Here is a 25,364-nt window from a genome sequence, read left to right on the forward strand (position 1 = left end):
ACCTTTCTGGAATCTGCTGTCTGTTTTACATTTATAGTGCCTCTCCATCAGCCCCGCCATGTTTCAGGTGTGCAGCAATGCGTGCAGCTGATGGATACAGTGCAGTGGAGTGGGTCTTTATCTGGGCACTACGATTCTGTGGCACCATCTACCAGAAGCATTTTAAGCCAGAAGTTCTGTGCGTGTGGGCCTAGCTAATGCTTCCCTTAGAGCTAGAGCAGGAGAGGGGTGACTTGTGGGTGGAAACAAAGCCCCATGGGGCAGGTACTGTATGAGACCTGTATGTTTATTATGCCTCCAAAGCTGCTCCATGGGACACAAAGACGCTAACTTTAATGTGTTGGATTTAATGTGTTTAATTTGCTTAACTACAAAGCTGGTAGTAACAAGACTAGAGCCCAGATCTCCTGGTCCCCAAATTCTTCAAGTTCCCCTCTTCTTCATCTTCAATGGCTTCCTTGAGCTAACAAGTAAGAAGCACTGTAGGGTGTGGTGCCTGGCACTTGTTACTGTAAAAAAACATCCAGCCAACTGGAGGATGGGCAGCCAGCCCCAGATGTGGTTGCTATGCAGGGCTGAGGAGCTAAAGGTCTCTGGAGACCCTGCTGTCTCTGATTATCCACAAGTCTGTCTCTGGGTAAGCCTGATTGGAAAGACAAGTGCCCTGAAGCGAATGCACAGGTTGTACCCTACTCAAAGGTGCGGTGGAATCTGACTCGGGGGTCTGTGCACCACTTGGCAAGCTGCAGGCCCTGGCATGTAGTTGTGTCTGGATAGAAGCTGTCTTGACACAGGGTATTGGAGGCCCATGTGGAAGGCGCAGCCTAGATGAACAAGCTTCTCACCATGGCTCAGAGCTGGGAAGTTTTCCCCAGGACTCTTTCTCCCTGTCCCCGTCCCCTTCCAGACTTTGACCTGTGCAAAGGCTGAAGCTGCCCCCATCCTCCTTTTTGTACACACACACACACAGAGAGAGAGAGAGAGAGAGAGAGAGAGAGAGAGAGAGAGAGAGAGAGAGAGAGTCATGAACAAGATCACCTCTCCCCCAACCTCCTTAGTCCCTAGACCCACCCAGGGGTTTAGATTCAGGCCTTGCTCATTCCCTGCGGGTATTACAGAAGCAGCTGCATCTCCCCCACCCTTGAGTTCCCACCCTCCCGTAAAACATGGAGGCATCTGCAGTGCAAGGCTCGGCTTGTCGATGTAAAATCTCACTCTATATTCCACCCAGGTTTATACGAGTGAATTATGCAAATCTTTGATGGAAAAATATTCCTGCACACATCCTTGAGAGTGTAAAACCTTAGTCAATAATTCATACTTGGATGTCTCTGACTGCAGGCTTTTTCTTCATTATAACTTACACCTCGTTATTTGTCTTTCGCATTTTATTGTATATTCTGGTGTAATGCCGTGCATTATAAAGTTTATCTGCTTCATTATTTGATGAGCCGGGACTAGAGGAATGTGTTAAGACATTGGTACAGGGGCCTGGGGCTAAGGCTGCCCCTAGCCCCACCCTGCATCAGAGCTACACATGGAGGCCTCAGAGGGGATGGCTGGCTGTGAGGTGTGATCTCGGGGAGCCTGGGGGAGCAGATGCTGTCCTCCACTTGTTCAAATCATGCCTTCACCCTCCGTTGGTACCTAAGATTGCACCCCTAAAGGTTTCTTTGGTCATAAAAGCCAGCTGTCCCTGGAGAGTGGATTGGGAAGATAAGTGTCTGGGCTAGCCCTTAAAACTGGAAGTGGGTAGGGCTGGAGAGTGACTCGGTTGGTAAAAGTACTTGCTGCACAAGCAAGAGAGCCTGAGTTTGATCCCCTTTTGGGTTTTTACCCACGTAAAAAGCCGAGCGTGTTGACATCCCTGTAATCCCAGCACTGGGGAAACAGAGACAGTAGGATCCCTAGAATTAGCTGGCTAGACTAGTGGGCCAAATCAATGAGCTCCGAGTTCAATAACTGATAGCAATCTGTGGCTTCTTCCTGGGCTCTTGGGAGCACGTGCACGCACACCACACCACACCACACCACACCACACCACACCACACATCTACTCAAGCACAAGAAAATAAGACAAGTGTTCCAGGAGAACACTGGAGGGAGCTGAGGAGTAAGAGGAGGTGCTGGAAATGGGCAGGCTTGGTGCCAGTGGACCAAGTTTTGAACCATGAGAAGACAGGGTCTTTCTCACGCACCATCACACCAACAAGCCAGTGATGGTCAATGGCGTGCTACTCTCTGATCTGCAGAACCCACTGTGAGCAGACTCCATAGCCTAGGTCTTAGAGAATGCTCCTGGCAAGTGTGGAATGTGTTCTCATACATGCCTAGAGACACTCCTCAGATGCCTTCCCTGTTCCTGTTGGCCACAATTAGATCTATCTTCCCAGTCCCCACATTTGGGAGGTCAGGAATGTGATACCCAAGACCTGGCACAGTGCTTCATGATGGTGTGGCAGCCCAGCACACATTGCTCTGAATTGCAGAGGGCATGGACCAAGATTCAGAGATTCTACCCATCCTCCCTCCCTGTTTCTGGTCAAAACACGTAAGTTCATAGGAGACCCAGCTCTTGGTAAGGCGCCTTGCCAGACGAGTGGGAAGGGCCTCTTAGGAACCAGCCAGGGCCTTAGCTCCGCCTTGGTGAAACCATAGGATCAGCAGGTGGGGCAGGGTGGGTGGACCCTCCTCTTGCTGCTAGAAGGCCTTTCATCATGTCCCTACCAGTCATCCTATGGAACAAATAAGAGATAAACACACCTCGGCCTCTCTGACAGCAGAGACCCTGGCCTCAGGGCATGAATCTGAACCTGGGGTCCACAGAAGCCCCAGACATCTACAGAGATGATTCCATGGCTCCAGATGTTTGAGTGTGGAGAAATCACATCTTTTTGATGTTAGCCTCTTACTGATATTCAGTGAATATAAGCCACAAACCACAGCAGTAATGGTGTGTCTGTGCATGGGTGTGAGACTGTCACCCACAGAAATGCACAGGTATTTACGTGTCATGTTGTATTTACTGTAGACCTCTCAAAATAGCATGTGTGCTCATCACCGATACAAAAGCATGGTAATACAGGACGGTAACTATAAGGCCTACCACCTGATCTCATCTCATAAAGAGTAAGAGCAGAACATGCCGGTGTGTGATAAACAATACCCAAAGTTTGCTTGTTAGTGCTTTTAATATTTGCATAACCATATTTCAATATAACTGGTTCTCTTTGTAACTATGTTGTGCATGTAAAAAAACAAAAAAATCTGGTGTCACTAGAAGGGTCCTGAAAATGTAAGGGGAAGAGGAAGAAAGGAAACCAAGGGGCATGGATACCAAGGGGCACCAGGAACAGGCAAACAGGGTGCCCCTTCCTGGGAGGAAGCCCTTTAAGGCCAGGAAGCAAAGGGCAGAGCTTTGAGGAGAGAGAGACATCCAGGGTAGCCAGGGATGGACAGAGCAAGGGGCGAAACTTCTGCTACAAGAGTACCTCCTGCCTCCCTGGGCTGGTCTTGGGATATTCAGAGCCCCTTGTCTTCTCTTCCCCAGTCCCAGCTATGATCACATCCCACCCCAACACCACAATTGCCATCAAGGGCCACGCCAAGGAGCTGAACTGCACTGCACGTGGCGAGCGGCCCATCATAATCCGCTGGGAGAAGGGGGACACAGTCATTGATCCCGACCGTGTCATGCGCTATGCCATCGCTACCAAGGATAATGGCGATGAGGTGGTCTCCACGCTTAAGGTGGGTTCCCAGTCCCAAGCCTAGGGGCACCTTCCATCTCTATCCAAGGGAGGTAAATAGGAGGCTGGGAGCCCTTCCTTGTCCCTCACAAGGTACCTACCATCCCCACACCCAGAAATTCCTGCATCAGAACCTCAACCTGTCTCCTTTCTGATGACCACGGCTATCATTTTGTGGGTTCCCGGTCTCCTCCATGACCCTTCCTCCCTGATTGAGTTCTCTATGTGCCCATCTCAATCCTTCTGCAAAGAGACGTCTTAGATAGAACCCCTCAGAATCTCCCTCCCAGTCCCCCTACAGTGTCCCCCTCTAAAACAGTCTCCCTGTTTCCCCCTTTCCTGTTCCTGCTGGTCATGTCTCAGCTCAAGCCAGCTGACCGTGGGGACTCCGTGTTCTTCAGCTGCCATGCTATCAACTCATATGGAGAGGACCGGGGTTTGATCCAGCTCACTGTGCAAGGTACATTTACCTGCCAACACGCCCTTTCACCTTCTCTAGGGCCCAGAGGCCCACAGCTAAGCTGCCCGCTACTATCTCACCTTTGTTCCTCTTCTGTCACTGCCTAGAACCCCCTGACCCCCCAGAACTGGAGATCAGGGAAGTGAAGGCCAGGAGCATGAACCTACGCTGGACTCAGAGATTTGATGGAAACAGCATCATCACTGGCTTTGATATTGAATATAAGAATAAATCAGGTAGGTACTGGGACAGATGGTGAGGGTTTGCCTACTGTGGCCCCTTGTGGTATACACAGCCTGCCTGTGCCTCTTTGAAGAAACAACACCCACCTAATGCAGAATCACCACCACCCTCACATGTACACTCATTGACTCCTCCCAGGGGACAATGGCTAGCTTAGGAAGCTAGGAGACAGATTGAGATATACTGATGGCAGGAAAGGATCAGTCCGTTGGAGCATGGCTCTCACTCATGGTCTAATTTACAGGTGCTGAGTGTCGAGTGCTCTGTGGGGATGTCATGGGTTTGCAGGGTCGCCTGGATGGTCTTGGTTTGGGATGGCAAGTGTGTTGGATCTCAGTAAGATTGGGTCACTAAGTGCCTACTCCCAGAGCCCTTCCAGAGCCTTCCTCTACCACCCCAGAGCCTCTGTTATCTGCACTGTGATATGCTCCAGTCTACCTACAGACAGATACCTAGGGATCACATTGAATGCAAAGAAGAGGTACAGCTGCCAAGGATCATCAGGAAAGGCACCACCCAGTCCCTTGTGGACACCTCACTAAGCTAGGTCTAGAAGAGTAACCGATAGAACACACTACCTGCAGAGAAAAAAAGCTTGGAGCCAGGCAAGGCTCAACCCAGGCTTCAGAGACCCAATCCATGGGCACCACACTATGGCTGCAGGTGTTCTTTGGAGCAGGGACAGGAGGACGGCTTCCAAGCTGAGCTTCTGCTCTGTAGAACCACTATGTCTGAGCTCCCAAGAGGCCTGAACAGCACAGCCCCCGAAAGGAGGGACACATGCTAAAAAATTGGCATCTGATAGCAGAGCAAAGAGATACTTGAAGCCCTACAGATGGTGACAGCAGAGACAGAGGTGCAAGAAGGATGAGTGTGTCTGACTCACACCCAGGCCTCTCAAGAAACTGAGCACCAGCCTCCCAGAGGCACATGTCACCTTTGTGGGGTGATGCCCAGTCAGTGGGTAGCGGGTGGCTGGAAGATCTTGGCTCCCTGCTCCTATGTTCTTTGTAACTGCTGCTCTGCTAACTGTACTGCTGCCTATTCCCTAACTTGCCCCTTCTACAGACAAACCTCTTTAATGTATGGAAAACCTTCCTAGGGCACTGCTCAGCTCAGACGATGAGCAACACTCACTGAGAGCATCGCCCATCTGGGAGGAGACGTAGAAGAGAAGCAGCCAGGGAAGATGTTATTCTTAAACATGTCCATATCTCATCTCCCTATCCCATCCTCCTCTGGCTCCTACTGAGTAAAGTACTGTGAGGAGTAGCCTGGACTGGGGCAGGAAGGCTGGAGTAAAGCTTCACGGCCCTCCCACAAGCTTCACACACTTAGAGATCCAGAGGCCTCCTCCAGAAGAGCCCACCCAATCAAGCATCTGGCATATCTTGGCACACTGGTGCAAAGACGCCATGAGAACTTCAGCTTGCTGTCACTGAGACAGACAAAGGATGCGAGCATGGCGCAGTTTCCCGGTCTATAAAGTAGGTGCAGATTGAGGAATGTCTAATGGAGAAAGGTTGTGGAGAATTCTAGAAGCAGCTGGCATAATGTAATCCTCCTCTTCCAATAGCTCAAATACCTCATGTGGCAGTTTAGAGCCCTATGGGACTTACAGGCTGAAATTTATGTCTGTCAGTCAGCCACATGGACCGCGTGCCGATCTTCCCACTGCCCCCAGAATCATGCAAAAGTCATGTAGTAGAAAAAGAGAATGAATTAGGAAGCAGAATGTTGCCCTTGGAGAGAGAACATAAATGGCACACATGCGCGTGCGCACACATGCCCACACACACACACACACACACACACACACACACACACTTTCAGAACCATTACACAGCACTATCCAATCAAATGCAATTCACTGCTAACTGTATTACATGAGGATAGAGGACCGTATCCAAGGGAACAGAAGAATGACTCAAAGGAAGAAGGAAGTGGCCATGTGTGTGTACGTGCGTGCGCACGCGCGCTCGTGTGTGTGTGTGTGTGTGTGTGTAAATGTAAATGTGTGTGCGTGCATGTGTGCATGTGCGTGTGTGTGTGTGTGTGTGTGTGTGCGTGCACGCGCACTATCTAAGCTCATCTCTTTATATCTATGGAAATAGGAAGATGAGAGTCATTCCTAAAACTGCAGACTTGGAGTGACCAAATATCAGAATTGTGCAGCCTTTAGCAAGTATTTTTAAGCATCTTTGAACATCTCAATTTTTCTTAGAAGGTAGGGTGATTTTTTTTTGAGTCAAGATCTTGCCCTAAAGCCAGGTTGGCCTAGAACTCTCTGTATAGCTCAGGCTACCCTCAAACTTGCTATTCTCCTGCCTCAGCCTCCCAAATGCTAAGATTGTGTGTGTGCAACACCATAAACAGAATTCTTGCTTTTGTTTCATTTTGTGGGGTTGGAGACAGAGCAGCCAAGACCTCTTGAATACTAAGCAAGTTCACAAGCCAAGCCTTATCACTAATGCTTTGCAAAGTGGAGATGGGAACCCTTCACTCTCAGAGAAGGATGAACAGAACATGAAGCCTTCCATGGCTCTCTTTTTGTGTCTCTGTTCCCCTCCTTTCTGCCTCCTGCCCCAGACTACACCCAAGCTGGGTGTCGGCCATCTGCTCATGAGGCCTTGCACCTTGGCCAGGTTTTCTGCCACGTTGCTCATCATGCTAGTTTTCCAAGGGAAATTACTAAGCCTGCCCTTTTCTAAGCCGCCATGTGCATGCTGTCTTTTCCCGGCCCCAGGCAGTAGAGTAATAATACATGAATCTGAATGATAAATAGCACCGTCCACACAAATCTATCAGATGGTGCTGCGTGCACTGAAAAATGCAGATGCCACATTTGCCTCTGCTCACCAAGCACAGAACAGGGATGGGCTTGTCTGCCTGAGAGTAACCCTCAAAGCCCAGAACACTGTCTTGGGGGCCAGCCAACTTGGGGACTGTGCTGGTCCCATGGCAAAAGCCAACATGGTTTAGTGTGTTGTTCTGTGGGAACTGGGGTGTGGCTGGTTACTGAGATGTTGCCAGTTGCTGCTGTGACCCCAAGAATCTCTGTGCCACTAAGAGAGTGCCATGCAGGAGATGTGCTTCAGAACTGGGATGCAAGAAGGAAATCAGGCATAGAGACTGGATTCACACTCTCCCTGAGGCAGCTCTTCTTCCCCTGGACCCTCTGCAGTGAAGTGGCTCCTAAAATGACCAAACCCCAGGCTCCTTTCAGAAAGCAGCCTTTCTGAGTGATAGGCACAACCATCTCCCCAGCCACTTCTTTACTTTTTAAGAATATTCTGCATCATAAACCCTTTGATGAAGAAAGGACGAGGGAGCCCTTAATGAAATATGTTAATCTGGGCAAGGCAGACACATATGAAAGGGAATATTAAAGAGACAATATTCACCAAATCCAGTGCAATGCTCCTAGAGAGCAGAAAAGAGAACAGAAGAGAACAGGCCCCTGAATTCAACTGTTCAGCAATCAGAGAGATGGCCATGATCAAGTCTAGAAGCTCGGGAGAGCCCTCCAAACATGACTCGGATGCATTCGCCATGAAGGCTCTCCAGGAGAGAGATGCATTAAAAAATGATTTTGGAGTGAGGTGGGTGTGGTCCACACCTTTAATCCCTATAATTCCAGCATTCAGGAAGCAGAGGCAGGCAGATCTCTGTGAGTTTGAGGATCTTCAGAATAAACAGGAAAGCCAAGGCTACAAAAAGAAACTCTGTCTTGAACCGCCCCCCTCAAAAAAAGGGGGGGGGATGGAGGTGGGGACACAAGGTCAAATCTACCTACAAACCAGTGACAAGAGAACAGGAAGAGCTACTATCTATGACAGCCCATCTCCTTCATTCCCATGACTGGCAGATGAGGAAGGCAGGGGAAGGACAGACAAAACTCAGAGGGACTCCAAACTCAAAGTAAAAATCCAAAAAGGTAGCTCTGATCTAAGAGCCAGTGTCAGGTTTTGAGAAGTCAGTACTTGAGATGTGGGGGTAAAGACCAAAGCCTTAGACATGACTCCTGTCTGTCTTCAAAGGTCTGGGCACCTTATTGGGCAATGCTCCTAGAACAGCAAGCTCTGAAATACGATGCTGTGAAATGGCTACGATGAAGGCTCTACCCAAGGCTGGGGAGACGGACATGAGCAAGGCTACAGGGGCTTGGTCCTGCTGTAAAACTTCCTCTTTACCCAGTAGCAAGGGAAAGAGATTGAAGAATCTCATGGGAGGAGATGGCAGGATCCGAGTTGCGCTTTGAAAGGGGCCTAAAAGTACAGTGCATACCCTTGAGAGGGGCTCAGCTATATATGCAGAAGGAATGGCTGCTGGGGAGGTCCAGAACAACTAGAAGGGGGAGGGGTAGCAGACACACAATTAGCTGGAGAGAAGGCTGGGAGAGAAAACTGAGAGGTGACAGTGATGATTTGGCCCAGGTTAGGGATATCAGTGGAAAAAGCCCTTATATAGTCAAGAGCGCATGGGGCATAAAAGCTATCAGACTCCATAGTAAAGAAGAGGGGGGCGGGGAGAAGTCCAGAAGAATGCCTAAGAAGCCCTGTATGAGAGGTGTGTGCTGTGTAAGGAGGGCATAGGTTGGAGCCTGGAAGCAAGTGTCCACTGGGGACAGGCTCAGGGGGCTGCAGCTGAAGAGAGGCAGCAGAACAGGCCCAGGAGAGAAGCAGAATTCAAGAGCTTTCTCAGAAAGCCTGGAGAGGAGCGCTTAGAGAAAGGAGGAAGGGGAGAATGATGTGTGCAGAGCCCACTGACAGGCCAAGTGGGTGATGGAACTTGCTGCTGCAGAGGCCCTTGTGTAGTGGAGATACAGCACCGACATCAGAGGGAGGCAGGACGAGTCAACGATGCATAGTTAAGTCGTCCACCGCTGCCCCTGGAACCACACAGGTGCCTGGTGGATGTCAGTACATCTTTGTGGCCCCTGTTTTCAGACACATCCCACGCGGCTCTTCCCTTTGCCTGCGCTCATCAAAAATGAATGCACTGACTTCTGATCACTCTCCCGCTCCCATAAACACAGGCAAACCCAATGTGATTTGTGAGCTGGCACCAGCTCCCGGGACCCGGCATACAGAGCCATGAGCACCTGCCTCCACATGGCTAGTCTGTTCAATCCCAAATCAAAAGGGTGTCCGTGGCAGGTAGGAGCCTGCTATTTGCAATTCTGGCTTCACCTGTCAGCCACAGAGTGACTCTCTGGGTGGCTGGGGTGTTTTTTAAAGACAAGAAGAAAATAATGTGTTTCTGAGCATCCATAGCCTGCCATGTTTTTAGTTTGGCTCCAGCAACTGATGAATTAAATGCAAAACTACAGGCTGGAATTGGGCCAATGCCCTTCACAGATGCTAAGCCTGTGCAGCTGAGCGCTGTGTTTTTAAAGGAATCAAGACCTCATTTAACCAGAAATGAAGTGGTAGGATTCTGATGTGTTCAGGCTGCATACATACATGTATGTAATGTATGTATGTATGTATGCATGTATATATGTACTTTGGACTGTCAAGCTGGCTCAGTGAGTAGACTCACATGGTAGAGAAAACTGATTCCTGCAAGTTGTCCTCTAACTTCCATATGCACTGATTCCCTGTATTGTGTGCACACAGGTATGTACTCACATGCACACACATGCAGAGGTTCACACATTGATTTTATTAAATGCAACAGAGAGTTTTATGTATCTTCTGAGAGAGAGCTCGCTCAGTCGCAAACATGGGAACAAGAGTTCAGTCCCCAGACACCATGGTAAAATGTCAACCATGGTGGCATGCACTTGCAACCCAGCATTAGGGGAGGCAGCAATAAGAGAATCCCCGGGGCTTGCAAGCAAGACAGTCTAACCTAATAGTGAGTTCTAGGTTTAGTGAGAGCCCGTCTCAAAAAATATATAGAGAAGGTAACTGGGGAACACTGAGACTGTCCTCCAGTCTCCACACCTATGCTAACACTCTTGGGTGCACATAGGCATACATGCTAACACACTTGGGTGCACGTAGTCGTACATACACACATTAAAACTATCCTCTTAGGGGTGGAGAGATGGCTCAGTGGTTAGGAGCACTGACTGTTCTTCCAAAGGTCTTGAGTTCAATTCTCAGCAACTATATGGTGTCTCACAACCATCTGTAAAGGAATCTGCTGCCCTCTTCTGGTGTGTCTGAAAACAGCTGCAGTGTACTCATATACATAAAATAAATAAATCTTTAAAAAACAAACAAACAAACAACTATCCTCCTAAAATCTGTCTACAACTATAGCCCCTCTCCTGCCTTCAGAATTAAACTGTAGAAATGCGGCTTAATCTTTTCCACTGAGACTTTTTCAGAACACTGTATGGCACAGTGGATTTCCAAGCACAGACTTTTAGTATGAGCAGGGGTATCTGAACATGCCTAGAGAACACTTTTAAGCCCCATTGTCAGCTTGTTTCCTTGGTCTTTGCCATTTTCCCTCCCCCAAAGTGCTAAAGTGGGGGGAGCGCCTGATCAAGCACTCTGGGTTGGGAAGGTCCTGGCTCAATCATCATTGTGACGGCAGCCCCTCTTCATCTTGTTCTAGAGTCCCCTGGTGGGGACAGCAAGCATGGGTGAATGGCTGCATTCCTCTGGAGATGCATAATGTTTACAGCCACAGGATTCCTGAGATGCATTTATCTGGCTTTTTCCATGTTCTACAATTTTGCTAAACATTATCCCTGGAACAGACTGCTGGCCTCCTTGCATGAATTGAATTGTGAACACATTAATCCTTTTGTTGGTCCCTCATTCTGAAAATTCTGATATCTTATATTTTTGTAGCTGCTACAGGAAAGAGGGTGGGGTTGGGCTGTGCACTCTGGCACTTGGTCTGTCCCCTCTAGCCTCACACAGAACTCTCAGACCCTGTCTCGGGTTCACAAGGAAGGGAGATACAGAAGCAGAAAGCAGGAGGAAGGGGGAGGGGTCCTTACTTCCCCTTTCCCATGGGGACACTTGGTGAATGGGTATCTCACAATCAGAATGGTAAGTCTCAGATGTACCAACAGATGCAATAGGAAAGGCACTGTCCATCAGTCCCAGGGATACTGAGCAAATGATGACCTTAGTGGACATTAGAGAGCATCTTACCTAACCTCGTCTTCAGTCTAGCTCACAGACTGCCCAGAACAAAGGGAAGTCTGACTTCTCCAAAGCTGGAGCTTATTCAAAAGGATCCTTACAGTCCTTGTGAAATTATTAAGGCTTTGCCTCTCTCTCTGTGCTGTTGATGTAAGCTGGACTCCTCTGGCATGCAAGCATCTAAGATAGGTTGACACTTGAGGCTGGGGTGGGGACAGGCCCCAGGGTTTGCAAGGCTGTGTTTTGAGATGGTTGTCTCCTTTGCAGACTCCTGGGATTTTAAGCAGTCCACACGCAACATCTCCCCAACCATCAACCAGGCGAACATCGTGGACTTACACCCAGCATCCGTGTACAGCATCCGCATGTACTCCTTCAACAAGATTGGACGCAGCGAGCCGAGCAAGGAGCTTACCATCAGTACAGAAGAGGCTGGTGAGCACCTATCTTGTACCCCACCCCCACTGTCCACGGTCTTGGGACTCATGGACACCATCCTCCATCAACCCTGCTTATTCACAGCGGGCTTGCAGTTTGGAGAGAATAGAGAGAGATCCAGAAATGTATTTTATGAGTCATAGAGAGGCCAAAGTTTCTGAGGGATTGTTTTTGTTTTACTTGTTTTTCCCTCTTGGGTTGAAAGGGAGCTGTCCATGGTTCTGCCCTGCTTGCCTGGGCTCCAGCCTATGTGAAAAAGATGCAGGGCTCTGCAAGGCAAGGTGTCTGAGTCTTCCGGGCCAGTGACCTTTGTCACAATGGGGTGGGGGGAGTAGGAGGTGGAGTCAGGAGGGAACAAGCAGGTGCACACACCCTTGTATATGGGTGTATATTGGGCCAGAAGACAGCCTAAGGAGGTTCCTTAGGCACTTACTATCCATCCTTTTTTGAGACAAAGTCTCTCACTGGTCTAAAATCCACCAAGCAGACTAAGCTGACTGGCCAGAAAGCTCAAAGGATCTATCTGCTTCTGCCTGCCTGGGGTTGGAGCTGGAAGTGTTACCACTATACTTAGATATTTTTACACCGGTTCTGGGAATGAAACTCATGCTCTTGGAGTTACAAACCAAACACTTTACTGACTGAGCTGTAAGCTAGCCCCAGATTTTTAATAAAAAATTTAAACAAGATCTCTCTTGCTATACTTTCTTATGTGTTGTTATAAAACAAAATGATACAGAAACATTCCTAAGCCATAGGAGCACAATGCTAAGAATGATTATAAAGTTAAAACTACCAGGTTCCACTCTGATAAACAACAAGCAACTCTGTCATCTGTGTGTGGACTTCCCCTCCTCAGCAGTCCTTCAGGTTGACATGAGGACACAGGGTTGTTTCCTCTCCCAAGATGTGACTCAGTGTTGCTTCTTCTGTGTCCCCAGCTCCCGATGGGCCTCCCATGGATGTCACCTTGCAGCCAGTGACTTCACAGAGCATCCAGGTGACCTGGAAGGTAAGTGAGAAGCCATCCTGCCTGCCTCTCTTTTATCCACCTGTGAGTCTGGCAGGCTCACTAGTCTCTTCATAGGTACCCATGCCTGTTTTCTCATTAGGCACGGGTGCAGTCAAAGGGTGGGAGAAGAGGAAGGTAAAGGGAAGGTCCCTTCTCAACTTTGCTCCCTTGCATCCTGGCAATCTGGTGAAAGGACCACACCTGGCAAGGGATGAGATGAAGAACTTGCCAGTACCAATGTGGTTCTGCCCATTTACCTGCTCATCCTTAGATCCAATGTTACCACATTAGAGGGTAGGAAATTGGTTTGATTTTGTGCCCTAAAGCATCAGGGTAAAATCAGAGAGAGGGGTGTGTGTGTGTGTGTGTGTGTGTGTGTGTGTGTGTGTGTGTCCACACATGCGTGCAAATGCATACACACTCATGTGTCCCACAGCACATATGCAGAGGGCAGAGGGCAAAAACAACTTGTGGGAGTTAGTTATCTTCTACCACGTGGGTCTGTGTGATACAATTCAAACAATCAAACTTGGCAGAAAGTGCCTTTACCCACTGAGCCATCTCTCCAACCTAGGGTTGGCTTTGAAACACTGAAAAACACTAGCTGGTCTTCTAGACCTGGGAAAGTTTCAGAGAGAAGAGGTTAGTGACCAGTGTGTATAGTCATTGCAAGGACCTATGAACACAGACACCTGATGTCTTAGAGGAAACTCCACTGACGAGCCAAGAGATGAGCAGGACCAAGAGTTGGGGTGCTCCTGGGGAGCTGTAGCCCTGTTCCTGGTCCTTCCACATACATAGATGACCCAGTGACTCCATGACTTTCTGAAACTCTGCAGCATCCAGCCTCCAGGGCTCGATTCTACACAAACTCATCTGGCCCTCTCTATTCTTAAGGGTGACTGGAAAGGCACTTCCATTCACAGTCAGCTGAGGAGGCCAAGGATGTTGAGATTCGAGGTGACTTGCCTATAGTTGCTCAGATATAAGACAGAGACCAAGGCACATGGACTAGACTCCCAGACCTATCTCCCCACTACAGCATACTGAACAAACTTGGGGGTGGGGGGCTTCTTTGGACATGGCCTTGGTCCTCCAAGTGCATTCCAGTCTTGACATGGACCTTGGGGTGGCTTCATCTTCGTGGGTAATCAGTCTTCCGCGTGTGTGTGTGTGCATGCTCACACAGCAGGAATAGCCTAGTCGCTTCCTTGCTGAGAGGAACGGCCAGAAGATGTGTTCGTACCTGGTGCCTCATATTGTCTGCTTTTCTTGTCGCTGTGATAAAATACTTGACGTCAGCAAGTTAACGACAGAGGGTTGATTTGGGCTCACAGTTTGAGGGGTCAGTCCATCACGGTGGGGAAGGCACACAAGGTGGTGTACACAGTCAGCAAGCACACTTTCTTCTCTTCCTTCAGTAGGAACGTCCATGAAGGGAGCCGCTCACACTTAGGACGAATCGTCCCATCTCCATTAGCCTGATCAGAAATTCCTCACAGACACACCCCCTAGAAAACGCCCTCGAGATTCAGATCTGGGCCCCAGAGCTTTGCCCAGAAGCTAAAGATAAGGCTCAGTCCCCACCCCTATTCCTGTCGGCATCCCAATTCTGAACTCATCTCTTGAGACTACACAGAGGGAGCCCCGAGGTGGAGCCAGAGAACTGTGTAAAACACCACCAAGGCATTTGCTACAAAGTTCTGACCCAGAGCCGAGGTCGATAGAAATTTAGAATCAAATTTATTTCTCTAAAGTCTCATAATGAAAAATAAAATTGATTAGAAAGTTAGAACTTCAGAATGAGCCAGCAAGTCAATAAATTTGGGCACTGACTTCTCGTGGGGATTTTTTTTTCACACCGAGAACAGATTAATGAAAAATAAAGATTCACTTGAAAGATAAGTCACTCTGCTTTAAGACTCTCTGTGAGATGGATCACCCCTGCTTTATGACATAAATTTGCAATCAGCCCTATTGATTTCTTAATGCTTCAGAGAAATATTGTTAAGATTGATTTAAATCCCGAGTGTGCATGTTTGGGAGGGAGGGAGAGACGGAGGGAAGAAGATGTAGGGAGAAAGAAAAGGAAGAAGAGAGAAAAGTGAGTCACAGAGAGAAATAGAGAAGGCATGTCAAGATTTGTATAAAGTTGTGAAATATACATGTACATCAGGGGGCACTCAAGTGCTTGCCCAGGGCTTCTGCCAGCGTGTGTAGCTGTGGTCTTGTGTACAAGCATATCATGACATACATGGCCCTGGGTCATGTGCATAGGTATCTATTGTGGTAAAATAGCCCTGGGTTATATGCACAGAGATATAACTAGACAAAGATAGCCCCAGGTCAAGTATACAGGTGTATGCATGATGCAGACAACCCTCTGTGATAAATACAGGGCTAGATCATGGGATATGTAGCCCTGGCTGTGTAAGGCAGTATGGTACTGTATAACAATGTGACTGTGTACATGCAATAGCAGAGTGTATGTAGTGTGTAGGAATGAGTGTAATGTGCTCTTGAAAATGAGTGTGTGTTTCCAGTAGGTATCTAAGTGTGTACATTAGTGTGCACAAGCCCCAGCTGCACAGATCTTCCCACTTTCAGGCTAGTGTGCAGAATTGCCCAAGTGCAGAAAGAAGACAATTCAGGCAATAGCAAAAGTCAAGCCAATTAAACACACACACACACACACACACACACACACACACACACACACCTATTTAGTGAGTTCAAAACAATTACATTAAATTAAAAACTTAATTTTATTGAGTTAACAGTGATCTTAAAAATGCAATTAATTTAAAACATTCATTGAATTAAAAGAAACAGTGGGGCTATTTTACGAACTTAATTGTTTTTTTATCTCACTATTTTTTTAGTACAATAAAAGGTGGACTTTTAAATTAACTTCATTGTCTTCAAAACTCTGGTTCTAGCTGGTTTTATATGCACAGAAGTGGCTGTGCTATCTCAATTTAAAGTTGGGCAGGCCCTGTCCCTAAAGAAGCCAGTTTCTATTTGAGGATCTAACTGCATCTGGCCATGGGCAGGTGTGGGGATTAGGATGTTTGGAAGGATCTAAACATGTGCTCATAGTACTTCACAGACATCGATTACACAACCGGGGAGTGTCAGGGGAGAGTCATGTAAGATCCTGCCATATACCGCTGTTCGTGTGTCTATGTCTTCTCTCAAGACACCTGTGTATGCATATGATTACATGCAGCAGAGTTTATATTAGGACTCAAGCTTGGGGTGAGAATGTTTCCCAGCCTGGACTCATGCTGCTAGAATGTTCTCTGTTCTGTTCTTCTGGATCTCTGGGATTGGTCCTTCATTCCCACCAGTGCCTCTTGACATCTCAGACCTTTCATCTTTGGGCTGCCACAGGCTCCACCCTCACCATGCCTCCGCCCTCATCGTGCCCCACCCTCGTCACAGCCCCGCCCTCATCACAGCTCCACCTTCATCATGCCCCACCTTCATCACAGCCCCACGGTCCATGGCTCCACCCTCATCACCGCTCCACCCCTGGTCACTGTGTCTGGGGCAACACAGCCTATTCCGGGAGGATCTGAGTCAGGCAAAACTCAGGCAGTCTTTGTTTTGTTTTTTATCTTCGGGAGATTTGCTTACGGGCCATGTTTAAGAGGCTGTTCAGGAGGCTGTGGAGATGGCTCAGTGCTTGCTGGGAAAGCATGAAGACCTGAGCTCTGGCCCCCAAAGCCACATAAAAGCTTAGCACTCAAATGCATCAACAAGCCCAGTACAAGGGGGGAAGAGACTGATGGCTCTTGGGTTTAGCCAAAACAAAAGAAGCACAGAAGGACCAATGAGAGAGTCTATCTCAAAAATAAGGTAGAGGGTGATGGAGGAAGGTCTCCACATGCACACACACCCTCACATACACACATACATTGTGTATTCAGAGCACACTATGACAGACACTATTATAGACACATATACTGAAGAGTCAATACACCTCATCTTTGTGACATTAGGTTCTCCTGGGGCGGATGTTCAAACACATAAGTAAACTCTATAAAATGTCAGAAGCCAAGGAATAAAAATCAGAGGCTAGAATAACCCACTAATGGCTAAAGATTGTCTCATAAAGAAGGGGATCTCTCCTCAAGGACATGACAGAGGACAGGGACCATAGTAAGGACAGTCATGAGTCCGGTAAGAATAGCATGGAAGCCTATGTGAGAGGATGGGTCTATATCTGAGTATCAAGGTCACAAAGGGTCTTAATGTTCCAAGGGTTCAATCCAAGTGAAACAGGAGCTTTTCAGTGTCTGGTAACAGAGTAATGATGTGCCCTTGGCTCTAAGAACAAAGACATCTCAGAGTGTCACTGGGTCTTTTCCTCGGCCCTTCTTCCCCTGGTCCACAGGCACCAAAGAAGGAGCTGCAGAATGGAGTCATCCGGGGATACCAGATTGGCTACAGAGAGAACAGCCCCGGCAGCAATGGGCAGTACAGTATTGTGGAAATGAAAGCGACGGGGGACAGTGAAGTCTACACCCTGGATAACCTCAAGAAGTTCGCTCAGTATGGCGTGGTGGTCCAAGCCTTCAACCGGGCTGGCACAGGGCCCTCATCCAGTGAGATCAATGCCACCACCTTGGAGGATGGTGAGGGAAGCCACAAGGTTGGGAGCAGGGGGTCAGGTTCTGCCAGGCAGACCCAGGGTCTGGGCCTACATTGATCCTGTAGGCAACACGAGCTTTCTGAGTGTTCTCATTTGCTTTCTACTGCTGTGATAAAACATTGCCTAAAAGCATCTTGGGGGAGAGAGGGTCTGTCTCATCTTACACATCATCACTGAGGGAAGTCAAGGCAGGATCCCAGAGGCATCAACTAAAGCAGGGGCCATGGCTTTCTCTCTATGACTTACTCCATTGGCTTTCTTGTGAAACCCAGGACCACCTGTCCAAAGGTGGCACTGCCCACAGTCAACTGGCTTTTCTCATAGTGGTTACTAATCAAGAAAATGCTCTACCAACTTGCTTATGGGCCAAACTGATGGAGACAATTTCTCAGATGAAGTTCCCAGATGTCTCTAATTTATGTCAAATTAACAAAGCCTAACCAACACCCCCCCCATCTCCTCTTACCGACTGGCCTTGATCCCACTCAAGAAATATAGCCTCAGCCCATGTGACCGCTATCCCTCACTTGCTGATTGGTTCTCTGCCCCTTGGCCTGCCTGTAGGACATTAGCCTGTCTATCCACGTCTCCCCGTTCCTGTATCTCTCTCCTTCCTTCTGGTCCCCTTCCCCTCTCTGACCAAAATTTCCCCTCATTCTAAACTCAGTTTCTCCATTAAAAAGAAAACGTGGAAGAGCCAAGCTACCCTTGTTCTAGGCTGCAGTGTATCCCCATCTGTTTTTAGGGTGCAAGAAGAGACTATGGAGTTAAGAAATTCTAACCGCTGATTGGCAGAAGAATTTAGAACCTGGTTCTTAAAAACACTCTTCTGGCTGAGGTGGCAGGCATCTTTAGTACCAGCACTTGGGAGGCAGAGGCAGACAGACCTCTGTGAAATCAAAGCCATCCTGCTTTACACAGTGAGCTCCAGGTCAACTGAAGGCCTTGTCTCAAAATAAATAAATCTTAGCACCCTGATAACCGGAAAAGCCCCCACAGTCTGATAGTAAATGGAAGTGCCTTCTGGGATTGATGGCTGGGTCCAGGCTGATGGGCTTATATCCCTTGGGATTTGCTCCAGGCTTGGTAAGAGCTGACAGCTCTCAGGACTGTGTCAAGGGCAAGTGCAGCCCCCTCTCCAACACATGTGGAAGCCTCAAGGGAGAACAGGAACATGCCTCCTGTCCACACACACGAAAGATGACAGCAGAGGCCTGACCCTGCCTCTGTCTGCCTCTGCCTCTGCCTCTGCCTCTGCCTCTGCCTCTGCCTCTGCCTCTGCCTCTGCCTCTGCCTCTGCCTCTGCCTCTGCCGCCTCTGCCTCTGCCTCTGCCTCTGCCTCTGCCTCTGCCTCTGCCTCTGCCTCTGCCTCTGCCTCTGCCTCTGCCTCTGCCTCTGCCTCTGCCTCTGCCTCTGCCTCTGCCTCTCTGTCTCTGCCTCTGCCTCTCTGTCTCTGTCTCTCTCACACACACATACACACACACACACACACACACACACACACCTAAAAAGCAGAATAAAGGAGATGCAGAAGAATCTTCAAAGCTTCTTCCTACATTGCTTTCCTGATTAAAAGTGGGGGATAGCGTGAAACCTGTCTAGATCTTGAGTCTACTTCTCCCAGAAGAAGAGAGGTGTGATGTCCCTGTTCAAAAACCCAAGCATTCCAGCACTGGGGAGCCAGGCCCTGAGCTTCGGTGTGCCCTCTCGTCTTCCTCTCTGGAAGTGCAGTCCCCTCTGAGAGGGAGTCAGGCCTGAAATACCACAGAAGATTGTCCCCACTGTTCTGAACCTTGGCTAAAAGTGGGCACTGTCTGGAGTGCCCTGGTTTCAAATCCTGGTTTTTAGGATCTGTCCCCAGATTCTTCTCATTGTTCTAGGTCACAGCTGAGCTTTGGGATGGGGCAGACCCCAGATCTGAGTGGGGAAAGGGAGAGGAAAGCCTGGCAGAGAGCAGAGGGGTGCAGAGAGCCTGAAGGAGCACAGGCAGTCTGTCCTGGTCCCCAAGCTTATCCCTGACAACGGCCACAGGCCTCACTGGGCTGATGAATACCAGCTTGTCACCTTTCAGGCTGACGTATCAATAAAAGTAGTGTAAGCCTTTACTCAGGACTTCCATAGCAGTCCCTGGAAGCCTGACCGTGTTCACTGGACCCCAGAGCTCTTTGTAACAGGGACTCCTGTTACGTGATGATGATGGAGTGAGGGTGCTGCTGCTGTTGCTTGTGGCCCATAGGGTACTCATGAGATCCACAGCTGGGTCAGAATCCCCAGAGTGCAGCCAAGACTGGCAGCAGTTAAGTTCCGTATCTACTTATAGATATAAGAGCCATGATGAATATCCAAGCAGAATCCCTGTTTTCCCTCTGCTTGGGAGCAAAACCTGATGCAACCCATGCCAGGAAGGTCTGTCTGGAGCCAGTGTCCAAACCCAGAGCCCAGGCCAGCCTGCCCAACCCTAAACTCCCATCCTTCATCCCTCATCCTTCAAACAGTCTGGGCCAGGGCCTCAGAGGAAGGTAGCCTCCGTCACACAGCAGGGCCCTTGGAGTTTCCACCAGAGAGGACTCAGCACGGGCTGTAGAGTCCTTTTCAAAACAAAGGAGGAGACAGGGAAGGAAGTTTCCACATACATTTGCTCAGCAGTTTTTCATACTTAATTAAGGCCCTCGTTAGCCTGTCAGATCCTGATCGTTTTCTGGCGATATTAGCACTCCTCCTGGGGTATTCAAGGGCCCCTGCCTTAGCAAGAGTGTCTTTCCCATAATTGTATTACCTTCATTTTGTTCGAACGGGCGATCTGTATTAGTTTATTACACTGGGTCCCTAATTACATGGTGCTTATATTTTTACACCTAAGTAATATGAAACAATAATCACTCTCAAAGAGGATCGTTAGGATGATGTATTATCATTTAAATGCTCATAAAAATTAGAGTTGCCTCTTGTGGGGCAACGGGATCTAATTACCTTCCCTCCAGCCTCTGCCTCCTCACTCCCATTCACGGCAGATCAGCTTGCTCTTTCCCTGTGTCCTGGGCTCCTTGGAAGCCAGCACAAAGTGCCACTCAAGTTCTTCTTAGCAGAGACCACCCCCCAGTGTTTTGCTCCCACTGTGAGAAAGAGTTAGCCCAAGGTTGGGGACTTAGGAACCACAGAGGGAGCTATCAGAGAGTCAAAGGCAAGCAGTCACCCATGTTAGCCTTATGCTGTGGTTTCGGGACACCCAGACACTTGGGCATGCTCTTAGGTGGGCATGAGATAAGAAGTAATGGGCCCAGAAGTCCTGGTGATCTCCATGGGAACTTCCCGACCCTATACCAGGTTCCGTAGAGGTCCCCTTTCTTCTTCTCTTTCCCTTCAGCTTAGCCCCAGAACAAGGACATCTCCAGGTCAGCCCTGGGTTCAGATCCATCTCTGGTCAATGAGCACCAAGGGGGTGGCAGCCCTCAGTTAAGATACTGCTTGAGACTTGATTGGTCTCCCAAGCCACCACATTCTTCTTGTGAGTTCTCTGTCACAGCCTCCTGAGGAGTTGTCTGGACTATGCCCAAGTTCTTCCCCTTCTCCAGAATCTAACACTCAGGGCCACCTTGCTCCAGAAAGCTGGGGGCTGAGACTGGAGAGATACCTAGCCACTTCAGATTGAACCCGAGGAGATTTGAATGGCAGTATTTGAATCCCAGAGCTGTGTGTCAGACAGTCCCTCCAGTCATCTAAGCTATATCCCTACAATGTAGAGTGACAGGGCCCAATCTGAGACACATACACTATGCTGTCTCTCATATCATAACTAATTGTTGACTCCCCCTCTGCAGTGCCCAGCCAACCCCCAGAGAATGTCCGAGCTCTGTCCATCACTTCTGACGTGGCTGTCATCTCCTGGTCAGAGCCCCCACGAAGCACCCTCAACGGTGTCCTCAAAGGCTACCGAGTCATCTTCTGGTCACTCTATGTTGATGGAGGTAAGCCTTCTGGGATTGGTGGCTGGGTCCAGGCTGATAGGCTTATATCCCTTGGGATTTGCTCCAGGCTTGATTAGAGCTGACAGCTCTCAGGACTGTGTCAAGGGCAAGTGCAGCCCCCTCTCCACACCTATGAAATCCTCAAGGAGGTAATGTGACAGTAAGAGAGTAGATCAGGGTCCATTTGCACATGTCCTTTTTAGTCTGGAACCAGAGCCAGATCCAGGGTCGAGGTCATATACAAGATCACCTGGTGAGGGACGGTACATACTAGCCACACCTAGACAACAGCCCACATTGGGATACTGAGGTATTTTTGCTATTCTAACATGTTTTTATTAGGACTTTATGGCCTTCTTAGTCAGGAACAGATGGCACACACAATTGTGTATTGAGGGGCTGTTTTCAGTGGAGGGAGAGAGGGTGGCCACGATTAGTAGCTGCAGGAAGCTGTCTTCATCTAGGCCTGGAGCGGTGAGTGAGGAAGCAGACTTATGCAAAACTAAGGAAGCTTCTCCTTGACCAAACTCAGGTGTCAGTAAACCCAGGTGGCCAGTAAGATGTGAGTCCAACTGCAAAGCAGTGACCTAGGGGCGTGTGAGGGGCGGGGCCTAAAATGTCAGTCTAATGCAGGCCGCCACCTGGGTCATGTGAGGGGCGGGGCCCAAGATGTGAGTCCAAAGCAGGGAGCAACCAGGGTCATGTGAGGAGAGGGGCCAAGCTCTCAGTAACACGAAGACAGCGAGAGGCAAGTGAAAGAGTTACCTTCGGGGAGCCTTTGCCTCAGATGCTGGCAGGTCTATGGAGCGCCAACGAACACATCTGCTCTCATGCCCAGTGGTGTGCACAACGATCTTCTAGGGCAAGAAAGTCTGTAGGATGCAGAGCCAGAGCCTGGGCATCCTTAGCTATACACGCAAAAGTTTCACTCACTTCAGCAGAGCACAGGGACCTGTGATGAGTTTGCATCGTCATCCTGAACGCCATGCCTCCCAGGCTCCTGCACCCTTCCCTCCGGAGTACCTGGGGTTGGAGGACCTGGGAGTGTGGCTCACAGCCACCTGTCCAGGTTACTGGCACCTCCCTCCCCACCTGGACTCTGCTAGAAGGGACATCTCTGATTCATTTTCTCTTAGCAAAACTAGGAAGCTTCAGTCTTGAAGGTCCCCCAAGTCCTTTTGATGTGAGATCTCAGGCCACCCTGCCAGCCAGAACTGCATAGTGAGATCCTGGCTCAAAAAAAAAAAAAAAACAAACAAACAAACAAACAAACAAACAAAAAACAAAAACAAAAAAAACAAGCAAGTAAACAAATGTGACCCTTACACATGGTCAGTGTAAGGCTCCTTCCAGAACTTGCTTTCTCTTTTCCAAGGCAGCAGGCTTTCTGACTCAGCCCTCAGAGAAGACATCAGCCTCTCTACTCTCCAAAGACCACTGGGCTGTTAGACAAACTGACCTTCCTAGGTCTTTCTAGGTGTCCCAGACAGGTCAGCGCTGCTTCCTGTACTCAAACCTCTGCCATCCCCCTGCCTCAAAGATTTGAATCTTTGAGCATGATGGGGTATGGTGTTCTCACCCTCTGGACCCTGAATACTGCACTGTCACCTGACCACCTGGCTTGAGCCCTTGGCTTATGCCTGGATGGCAGTGAGGCGAGTTGGTACAAAGTCAACTGAGGTTCAAAGCCAGCATACACTTGGGCCCTGGTTGGGTACTGACGGAGAGACATGGCCAAAGGACAGTGGCCCTATAGAGTCTCTATAGAGTAGAGGTCTGAGCCCAGGCTGGCAGAGGACATGGAGCATGACATGGCCAGTCTCATGATCAGAGGTCTGTCTCCACAGAGTGGGGTGAGATGCAGAATGTCACCACCACAAGGGAGCGAGTGGAGCTTCGGGGTATGGAGAAGTTCACCAACTACAGCGTCCAGGTGCTCGCCTACACACAGGCTGGGGATGGTGTGCGCAGCAGTGTGCTCTATATCCAGACCAAGGAAGATGGTAAGTTCGAGGCTGACCTCCCAGTCTGCCCTCAGAACTGGCCTCCCTGGAGCACACCCCAAATATATACTACTTGCTTCCAGCCCCTATCCTGGGGGCAAGGCAAGAGCAAGACACCATTTTTTCTCTTGGCCCTCTGGGCACTTGGAGGGTGGTTTGAAGCTTGTTGACATGCTCTGGGATGGATGCTGGAACATCTAAGCAACTGTCCCCTCCCTTATCACTCTGCTTTCTGGAGCACTGGGTCACCAGTCTGACAATTCTCCTCCCAGTACCACCCACAGGGCATCCTTTTGAAGCATCTGTTCTCCTGCCAGATTCAGCCTACTTTCCTCTTAAGTGTGGATGTTGCAGTTTGTATGGGTTCAGGGATGCTATTAAGTACAGTCAGGGTTAAGGACTTGGTGGTCATCCCACCGAGGCCCCAGTGTGGCCTGGACCTTGAACTCACTGGGAGAAAAATGAAATCGGCCTCCATATGGAGTTGTGATCACTAGGTTCTTCCCGATTGAGCAGAATTAGGGGCAAACTCAAGAATATACTGTGAGTAAATGCAGGCTGGAGGCTGAGTCAATCCTAGAGGGACTAGTGGGGAGAAGGGTTGGGTTTCCAACAGGGGCTCAGAACTGCACAAGTCTGGGAGAGCATTGAAATAGAAAGTGGCTCCACCTATGTCCCCCATATCCGCCGACATACAACTCTGGGCTCCTGCTTCTGCCCATCCATTTTTTCCCCACCCTGCTCTAGTACTTTGTCGGTGGTATTATATGTGTGTATATGATGTGCACATGCATGTGTGCATGCCGTAGCACATGTGTGGAGGCCAGAGGACAACTTGATGGAATTGTTTCTATCCTTCCATCTTAGCATGCAATTCAGTGATCGGATTCAGATGTGCTGACCTGCTTAGACATCTCACTAGCCTTTGGTTATTTCTTAACTGCATGCCCTGAGCCAGGTGCCCTGTCCTTAGAAAGGCTGCATTTGACTGAAGAGTGCCTGGAACACAGTAGGCGTGTAAACAGCACCCATCAATTGGCATCATGGGTCCTTCCTTCTTACTCAGCCTATGTTTCTTCAAGGAATATGGAGACATGGGATCTAGAGTCTATTCAGATATTTGGTAGAGATTCTGGAAGGGTCAGAGTTATGAATGATGGAGAGGAATTTTATATGCTCTTAGTCCAGGAGCTGGCTTGGTCTACTCTCCCTTCAGCCCCAGCTCCCTCCTCAACATCTCAATTCAGCATTTCCCAACCCTCCTGTCACATGTGCTTGTCACAAACCTTGTCACAGCTCCCTAGGACGGCTCTGGGCAGTACCACCTGCTCTTGGGTAAAGGATAAACTGAACTCTCTCACCCAGCCCAGTCCCACCATAAAGCCTGAGGCCAGGCTACACGGCACCTCCTTGGTCTTTGGAGATGATTTGCTGAGGTCTGTAAGTTTCCTGATACTTCTGTCAGTCAATGCCACATCCATGAGTATCTCCCTGTGTTTAACCAAAGCGAGGTCCCAAAGGGAGCCCCGGGGCCACAGGCATCATCCTGTCCTTCCAGGAGCCCTCAATTGTCCACCCAAAGTCACTTTCAGACCACACAGGAACACATACAACAGGAGCCAGGCCTAGGGTCAGAGTCTCCACCTTTAGGAGGCAGATGCATGGTGTGGAAAGGGTCCTGGCCAAGTCCACAGAAGAGCTGGCCCAGTCCTGTTGTCACCTCTC

At 49.1% G+C, this 25,364-nt stretch overlaps 1 protein-coding gene across 3 annotated transcripts in view; it reads left to right on the forward strand.

Moving 5' to 3' along the window:
• Positions 1-25,364, forward strand: part of Dscaml1 (DS cell adhesion molecule like 1) — a 321,523-nt gene that overhangs the window by 272,192 nt on the left and 23,967 nt on the right. For all 3 annotated transcript variants that reach the window (XR_013107524.1, XM_076924982.1, XM_076924983.1), the window contains 8 exons: positions 3,551-3,750; positions 4,113-4,209; positions 4,317-4,445; positions 11,832-11,999; positions 12,944-13,014; positions 17,414-17,654; positions 21,490-21,636; positions 23,484-23,639. Coding sequence is in view for 2 of the 3 variants with exons in the window: in XM_076924982.1 (XP_076781097.1) it covers positions 3,551-3,750; positions 4,113-4,209; positions 4,317-4,445; positions 11,832-11,999; positions 12,944-13,014; positions 17,414-17,654; positions 21,490-21,636; positions 23,484-23,639 (1,209 nt within the window). In the remaining variant the exon portion in view is untranslated. The remainder of the gene's footprint in view (positions 1-3,550; positions 3,751-4,112; positions 4,210-4,316; positions 4,446-11,831; positions 12,000-12,943; positions 13,015-17,413; positions 17,655-21,489; positions 21,637-23,483; positions 23,640-25,364) is intronic.

Source organism: Arvicanthis niloticus, chromosome 26, assembly GCF_011762505.2.
Source record: "Arvicanthis niloticus isolate mArvNil1 chromosome 26, mArvNil1.pat.X, whole genome shotgun sequence".
Taxonomy (NCBI): domain Eukaryota; kingdom Metazoa; phylum Chordata; class Mammalia; order Rodentia; family Muridae; genus Arvicanthis; species Arvicanthis niloticus.